Raw genomic sequence first — 8,625 nt, forward strand, 5'->3', positions numbered from 1 at the left:
GCTCCTCCCCACCCCGCTCCCAAAACCCCCTTCCCCCTTCACACCCGCTCCCGCTCCTCCCTACCCCACTCCCGCTCCTCCACACCCCGTCCCCCCTCCTCCCTCCCACCCCACTCTCCTCCACACCCTGCTCCCCGCCACTCCCCCCCACCCACTCTGGTCCTCCACACCCTGCTTCTCTGCCCCTTCCCGCTCCTCCACACCCCGCTCCCCCCACCCCACTCCCCGCACCCCGCCCCCACACACACCTCTCCTCCTCAACCTGCTCCTCCCAAAACCGCACCCAGCTCCTCCACACCCAACACCCCGCACCCCTCTCCCACCACCCCCTCTTTCAGGGACCCCCAACGCAGGGAAACGCAGCCTTGTTTTCCCCTTACCTTATGGAGCTGGCAAACAGAGAGGACGGTCCGTAGTCTATTTGTTTGTTTGTTTTTTTTCCCCTCCTCTGTGGCTCCAGATTATAAAAATGTCAGGGATGCGAAGGAGCCCCAGTGGCGTTATTTAAAGATGGCTGCGATACCGTGTTGTATCCATGACAACTCCCCAGAAAGATGGACGTAGACTTTGTAGGGGAGATTGTTTGTTTATTTATTTGTTTATTTTGTGCTTTTTCTTTTCTGGTCTGCCGTGATGAGGTTCAAGTATGCTTAACCTCTGGCCAAAAAAGAGTATAAATACAATCTGTTTGTCATTTTATTTCCTGTGGATAGCTTGAACAGAGTAGTTCTTCTGCTGGTTTTATGAGTGACCATACGTGTAGAGCAGCCTGTGTAAACAGGAATAATGATGTGAAGTGAAGATGATGATGATGAGGGAGAGGAGGAGGAGGGGAAGAGGATGTGAAGGCTGTAATGCATTACCACTATACCACTGTGAAGAATGTGGGCAACAATATGGTGTAGAGCCCTTACAGGTGCCGATTGCACAGCGACAGATGTGGGGCCCTAAGAACTGTTCCTGGATCAGTCCAGTGTCTTTCCGCTGGGTAGTTTCAGCTGTGATTGCGGATGGGTGGGCTAGATGATCTCGGGTCAGTTAAGTGTTTGAAGGGCAGAATCTCCGCAGAACACAACACTCATCTCCCACCCTCCACCCTGCTCTGGAACACGCCCGGACCCCCAGCTTTGGACTGTCCCTCCTCTTCCTCTGTCCCTCGCTCGCCTCCCTCTCTCTGCTCTCTCTCCCTCTCTCCTCCCCCCCCCCGGCGGTCCAGCTTGGTTCCTGCCTCGGCACGAGCGTCTTTAAAAGTCACCGCCGAAGGAAAGAATGTGGGGTGTGTCCCCCCCCCCCCCCTTCAATCTCCGTCTGTGGAACAAATGTGCCAAATTACGCTCAGCCCCTTCTGAGGTGTTCTCCCTTTTTAAAAAAAAAAAAAAATCTGAATCGGGTGATTTCCAAAACTGTCCTGCTTTTTTGTTTGTTTTTGGTTTTCCTCCAAATGCCTCTGATCTGCTGAGGTTTTTTTTTTTTTTTTTTTTTTTTTTTTTACACAAACCCGGCCCCGGTGTTCTCTTGTCGTCGTCCATGTTGAACAGAGATGAAGCGGCTGTTTCTCCCCCCCCTTCGTCTTCCTCCTGTGCGGCGCAGGGGTTTGATTCGCCGGTGGCACCTCCGGCCCGTTTCTCCAGGAATCTCTCTCCTGTAGCAGGACACAAAGGGCCTCGCTCCTTTTCAACCGTTTGCACAGTTTTCTCCAACCATTGTTTTCCAAAAACGTTGAACTGGCGCGTTTGACCCTCGAGCATTCAGACCGGTCCTTCCCCAAAATTGGAGAGACGTGGTGGGGGCGATTCATGCTGTTTACAGACCACCTCCTTTTAAATAGAAAACACTGCATTGTGGGTTTATACAAAAGCAAGGGGGCCGTCATAATCGCTGAGCGATTTAAATGACTGGGCACAGCGTGGCACACCCGCCTCGATGCGCCAATCATTTTACCTCACCTGCCAATGAAAAGCAAACAAAATGTACTTTTCCCTCACACGCTACACTGCTTCCTTCCGTGATGCCATTCATATTGTGATTGTGGGATTGCGGGTGGTAATACTGACGGGAAATATTTTTGGAAGTCTACTGCCCCTTGTGATGACGTGACCGGAAAAGATGAACCGAAACTTAAATTATGTCCCTTTCTCTCTCTTCTTTTCTTCTCCTCCTCTACGCGTCGTGCCGTCGTCCCTTACCGCCAACCGCAGTGACGTTCCAGCGCGTGGATGGCGGCCTGATGAGCAACGGAAGGTGAGACATCACATCCATCACGCCCGCCATTAAAATAGACTTCGTCCATCTTCGCCGGAAAACGTAGACATCGTCCTCCGTCATACTTACTCATTAAATTTCCCTGTAGGTATCCATGAAAGCTGATCTGACTCGAAAAACAATGCAATATAAAAATTACTGTTGTGTGTGTGTGCGTGTGTGTGTCTATATATGTATATTTAAAAAAAAAACATTAAAAAAAATATATATATATATATACGTGTACATGCATGCACACACGTATACCTTGTATGGGCAGGCAAACATACATCCAAAACACACACATGCATACACGGAGGGGCTTGACAGATGAACTCATAAATCTCTCTGAGAGAATTAGCAGAAACAATTTAAGCTGAGAAAGGCTTTATTTCATCATTTATCTTCCCCCGGCGGTGCAAGGGGGCGCCCCCCCCCCCCCCCCCCCCGAAGTGATGAATTTGCCTGTCACCTCACTGAGGCGGCTGGAATACAAGCATGTGTAATGATGTAAAAATAATTACCCAGGGGAGCGGTGTGGAGGATACCCCCTCCCCCGCACCCCCCTCCCTGTACCTCACCCCCCCACCCCCCCCCCCATCCCTTCCCTCAGTCTGAGACGCGCTGGGGCGGGGGCGGGAGGGGGCTCATTTGAATGACACCAGTTACTGACTCAATAAGGGTATTCAGGAGGGCCCCCCGAGACCGACCCCCCCCCCCCCCCAGCCGAAGCCTCTGCTGCTATTCTCCTCTTTATCTCACCTGCACAGGCCAATCCAGCCCAGATCTGAGTCCCTCACCCTGAGATTCACAACAAGCCCTGACCCCGCAACACACACACACACATACACACACACACACACCACACACATACATACACACACACACACAACACACACACACACACACAACACACACACACACACACACTACACACACACACACACACACACACACACACACACACACACACACACATACAACACACCACACACAACACACACACACACACACACCACACACACACACACACACACACACACACAGACATACACACACACACCACACACACACACACACACACACACACACATACACACACACACACACAGGCATGCACGCACACACACGCACATGACACGCATGCACACACACGCACACACGTGTGCACACACAAGGTTTTTGCCTTAACCCACTCAGCAGGACAGTTGCGTTTGTGCTTATAACCTGTAAACTAACAAAGACGAATAGGGAAAGGAAGAGCAAGATGGCATGTGTGTCTGTATGCAAATGTGCGGGTCTCCATGTGAGTGCTCATGCCTGTGTGTGTGCGTGTGTGTGTGTGCGTGTTCAGCCACACGTGAGGTCTCCGTGTGTGTCTCCAGCGAACGCTCAAACCACAGCGAGTGCTCAAACCACCTGTCATTCCGTTTTCCCACTTCCCGCTTCCCGCCTCAGCGTCTTACCTTCAATTTTCCGCATAAATAATCCTGGCCCACACCGCCAAAAAGCTCGCCTGAAAGCCCGCCGCCGGGGCCTCTCGGACCGCGCCTTATCTGGGGGTGTCATCGCTAGGAGGGGTACTCCACATCGCCCCTGGCTCAGAACCGTTAGCCGAAAAAAAAAAAAAAAAAAAAACCCACAGTTTCTGTGATCTAATGACCTGGTGTTCGGAGCTCTTCAAAGGCACGGAACTCCAGATGTTTCCCGACGCCCCATCTGCCCGAAGAGAGGAATTAGCGCTCGCGTTTCTGAGGGGAACGTGTTCATTTGTTACGTCTGCGATGTTTATTGCATTAATTAGACAATAGCAAATGAAGCTGGGCCCGTTTCCCGGCCTCCCATTGGCTGGTGCCAAATTGCTCTGACGGAACAATTACGCTTAATCGATCACAGAATAAATGATTCGTGGAAGATGAATAGGCCGCAGATTGGTGGGCCTGGATCCCTCGAACGTGGCCGCCCGATTGAAATTGATAAAAGCCGATGAGGGGCAGTTTGTCCTCATCCCTTCTCCCGTTGCCAATATTGAGATTGTAATTAGGAGGTAGTAATAACTTCCTATCTCTCCGCCGATCAATATTTCAGCAAAAGCAGATTATGCGCTAATGAGAGAGATGGTGGGTTTTTTGCCGAATCAGCCAATGAATTTTGCCGTTACTGTCACCATGGAGATTTATTTGCCGCCCCCCCCCCCCCTCCGCACCCTTCCCCACCGGGTTCCGGGAGTGACAGAAGGCCTCTATGAATCTAGATTTAAAATGTAAATTCGTGTAGCAACAAGCTCTAAGCGCCCTGTAATGCGCTAGCTTTTAGCGTAGGCGTTGTTCTCGGATGGATGTTCGGAGTCGTAAAAGCCACCTGATTTATGAACTTGTTTTTGGATTAATATCACACTGCTGGTGCATTTATCGCCTCCCCCCCCCCCCCCCCCCTCCCGCCCCAACTTCAAACGTAGCGGGCTGTATTTCAAATGACTTCCTACAGCGAGCAGCTTTGAAATTTGAATATATAATACATCAGTGAGAACACGCACACACACGGATGATGGCAGCAATGCCCATTATCTGCCCTGGCTGTGCTGTCTGTTTCACACACACACACAGACACACACACACATGCACACACACATACGCATACACACACACACACACACACACCTACATACACACACACACACACACACACACACACACACATACATATGCACACACACACACGCACACACACACATATGCGCACACACACACACATGTGTTCGCACACACGCACGCGCACACACACACCTACACATGCGCACACACACATACACACACACACTCACACTCACACACACTTGCATATGCACACGCACACACATGCACGCACACACACACACACACACACACACACACATATGCGCACACACACACATACATGTGTACGCACACACGCACGCGCACACACACATATGCGCACACACACATACATACACAGACGCACACACACACACACACACACACACACTGTCAGCTGCAGTTAAAAGTCGGGTGTCAGGTTTCTGTAATGCACGCCTCCCCGGCTGCTCCCGGAGTCATGACACCCATTTAATAAATCCGCCCAATAACAATATTTCTGCCTCTAATTATCCTTTCCAAGGGCCTCTCCCTCAATGATAAACGCAAGGACGAGGCACCCATTTCCCCTGTCAGGGCCATCGCCGCCCCCCTCTTACAAATGGCCCCCACTGAAGGGAGCTGGGGGGGCAGCTGAGGCTCGGAGTTGGACTCAATGAGGGTGGGGGGTGGGGGTGAGGGCTGGGGGGGGAGAGTCGGGGGGGGGGGGGGGGGTCTGTCAGACATTGAGCTTCAGGATCTTCCCCCTCTCTTCCTCTCTCTGTCAGCCACTAGACAGCCAAGCTGATGGATGCCAGGAAGCAGAGAAGAGAGAGGGAGAGAGGGAAAGGGAAGGGGGAGCGAGAGAATAAGAGATGAGGGATGAAAGGGGGGAGGTAGAAAGAGAGAGAGAGAGAGAGTGGGGGGGCGGGGAATAGGGTCACACACAGATGGGTACAGGCAGAAGAGGTAAAGAGTGTGGCAGAGAGAGGAGTGGAGGTGGGGGGGGGGGGGGAGAGAGATGTATCACCCCCTATGAAAAGTGCACGCGTCTGATTCGGCGCCATCAATTTGAATGACTCCTTTCCCCCCGAGGGGCTGTTTTGGCATTCAGGAGCCTCGTCTGGGGGGCTCTCAGCCTGTCAGGCCTCCCGCCTCTCCCCCTCATTGGGATTCCGGCTCTGAGGGCTCCTCTCATTAGAACCTGTGGATGAGGGAGAGAGAGAGAGAGAGAGAGAGAGAGAGAGAGGGGCAGAGACTGCAGCTCGCCCATTACCTGGGCCCGTCCCCCCGTCCCCCGTCCCCCGTCCCTGGGCCTCCCTAATCCCATAATCCCCCTGGGGGAAGTGCCAGCGAATCCCAGCGGGAGGCGGGAGGCTGGCTGGCTGGCTCGTCCCCCCCCACAAGTCTGACACCGTCGGTCGGAGTTGGCATTGGTTTTTTTTGGGTTTTTTCCCCGACGCCGCGCACACACACGCGCTGTCTGGGCACCGTCTGCGCGGGTATGGAGTCTGGGCACGGCGCGGACAAAAAAAACGCTACGGCTCGGCTGGCGGCCATCTTGCCGGCTGATCTTCCGTCCTGAACGGGATCCGTGTCATCGCGCGCGGACACCCTCGCGTTCTCATTCTGTGGGATGTTTTCTGCGGTTGACGCGCGTGCGTACGATAGCGTAGCGACCCTTAACTTTAAGAGCTGTGCTCCGGATCAGGAGCAGAGGAAACGGGAAAATAGGTCAAATAAATAAAACAACAACGGTGAACTGTAAAACGAACGGGGGGATCTAAACAAAGCCTGCTCCCCTCGCCTCCCCTCCTCGTTGCCGGCGGTAACGAGGTTCAGACGTGCTTGTACAGTAAAGTGGCCCTAATGGCCCCTCAGCAGTCACCCGTGACAGGTTAAAGTCTTAATAGGCGCTTTTATGGGCCCCTCCCCCCTCGCCCCCCCACCTCACCCCAGGGACAGATGCACAACACCTGTTAAACTGCGCGGTAGTCCTCCACCCACGTCCCACAAGTGAGGGGAGGGGTGCGGAGACAGGGGGAGGGGTGCGGAGTTAGGGGGAGGGGCCACCGGCAGGGTGCGGTGGACTGTGTGCAGGTGGGCTGAACCATTGAAGAGACAGATGGGGGGGGGGGGTCATTTTGAGGTTTGAGTTACTGTGGAGGGATTGGCTGTTCAAGGACTGGAGGATTTGGAGGTTGTGTGGGGCTGTTCTGCAAGGGCTGGAGGCAATTAGCATCATTGTGTGTGTGTGTTGTGTAATCACTTTTGTTGTGTGTGGTGTGTGTGTACATGGAGCATTCTACGAGTTCTGTGTGTGTGTGTATTCGTGTGTGTGTGTGTGTGTGTGTTTGTGAGAGGGACAGAGAGTGAGGAGACATTCTACAACTGCACATTCCAGTTTAATTCAAATGTATTTATACTAAATTGTGCTCGACAGCATCGTCAACAGACAGTCTAAAATACAGACAGGTGACAAATTAAAGGGAAAACCTGAATAAATGTGGAGAAATTAATGCAGATGCTTCCATGGCCTCGAGTTTGGATTGAGATGGCAAGAGGAAAAGATCGAAATGACTTTAGAGGAGGGTTCATTATTGGGGCACGGATGGCAGGCGCTTCAGTCACAAAGACTGCTCAGCTGGCTAGTGTTTCCACAGGATCTGCATTTAGATCAATGAAAAAGACATCAGTAAATAGGGTCAGAAATTGTGGCTAACTCATGTGTGGCATACACCATGGTAATGGTACAGGCCTGAATGCTCGACCCCTACAGGGAGGGGGTCCAGTGGTTCTCTTATGCTGTGGGGGGCATTTTCCTGGCATGGTTTGGGACCACTTGTCCCCTTAAAGGGAAGGGTCACTGCAAATCGGTACAAAGTTATTCTGAGTGATCACCTTCATCCTATGATAAAACATTTCTCCCTTGATAGAAGTGGTCTCTTCCAGGATGACAATTCCCACACCCACAGGGCACGAGGGGTCACTGAATGGTTTGATGAGCTTGAAAATGATGTGAATCTTATGCTGTGGCTTTCACAGTCACCAGATCTCAACCGAATTGGACACCTATGGGAGATTTTGGACAGGCATGTTAGACAGCGCTGTCTACCACCATCATCAAAACACCAAATGAGGAAATATCTTTTGGAAGAGTGAATCTATGCCAAGGCACATTGAAGCTGTTCTGGTGGCTCATGATTGCCCAACACTTATTAAAACACTTGTTGGTTTTTCCTTTATTTTGTCAACCATCTATATCACACACACACACACGGTATGTAGTGCTATTTATTATATATTCTACAATATTGTGACACTTCTCTCTGATGTTTGAAACCCTTCCATTATAAGTGGGAGGGAAAAAATCCTCACATTTTTCCTACAGCTAGCAGCTTTATATTAGAATGTCAAAGAAATACAGATGGAGAGAAATAAGCAGCAAATGAGAGAGAAGGAGAGAGAGAAAGCTCTGTAATGAATTCAGATCCGGGGGGAAGCTCACACATCAGGAAAGGAAACACTGAAAATGTCTCATTAGTGACAGAAGCTCACCGTGTGCTTATCTGTCACACACTCAAACACACACACGCACGCACACACACACACACAAATACAAGCACACACATGCACACAAATACAGGCATACACACACATTTCATTTTATGTATGTATACAGAGTCCCTGCTGGCTCCTATCATGTTTTTATTCATTATTCAATCCAGTCAAATTACTGTCACTGCCAAAAAAAAAGAGGCACATTTACACCATTTTCAAATGCAGAAAT

The 8,625-nt window shown here is 51.2% G+C and overlaps 1 protein-coding gene across 14 annotated transcripts in view; it reads left to right on the forward strand.

Moving 5' to 3' along the window:
• robo2 (roundabout, axon guidance receptor, homolog 2 (Drosophila)) overlaps positions 1 to 8,625 on the forward strand; it is a 464,504-nt gene that overhangs the window by 425,230 nt on the left and 30,649 nt on the right. For all 14 annotated transcript variants that reach the window (XM_064302616.1, XM_064302621.1, XM_064302617.1 and 11 more), the window contains one exon: positions 2,199 to 2,241. In XM_064302616.1, the coding sequence (XP_064158686.1) occupies positions 2,199 to 2,241 (43 nt within the window). The remainder of the gene's footprint in view (positions 1 to 2,198; positions 2,242 to 8,625) is intronic.

This window comes from Anguilla rostrata, chromosome 12, assembly GCF_018555375.3.
Source record: "Anguilla rostrata isolate EN2019 chromosome 12, ASM1855537v3, whole genome shotgun sequence".
Taxonomy (NCBI): Eukaryota; Metazoa; Chordata; class Actinopteri; order Anguilliformes; family Anguillidae; genus Anguilla; species Anguilla rostrata.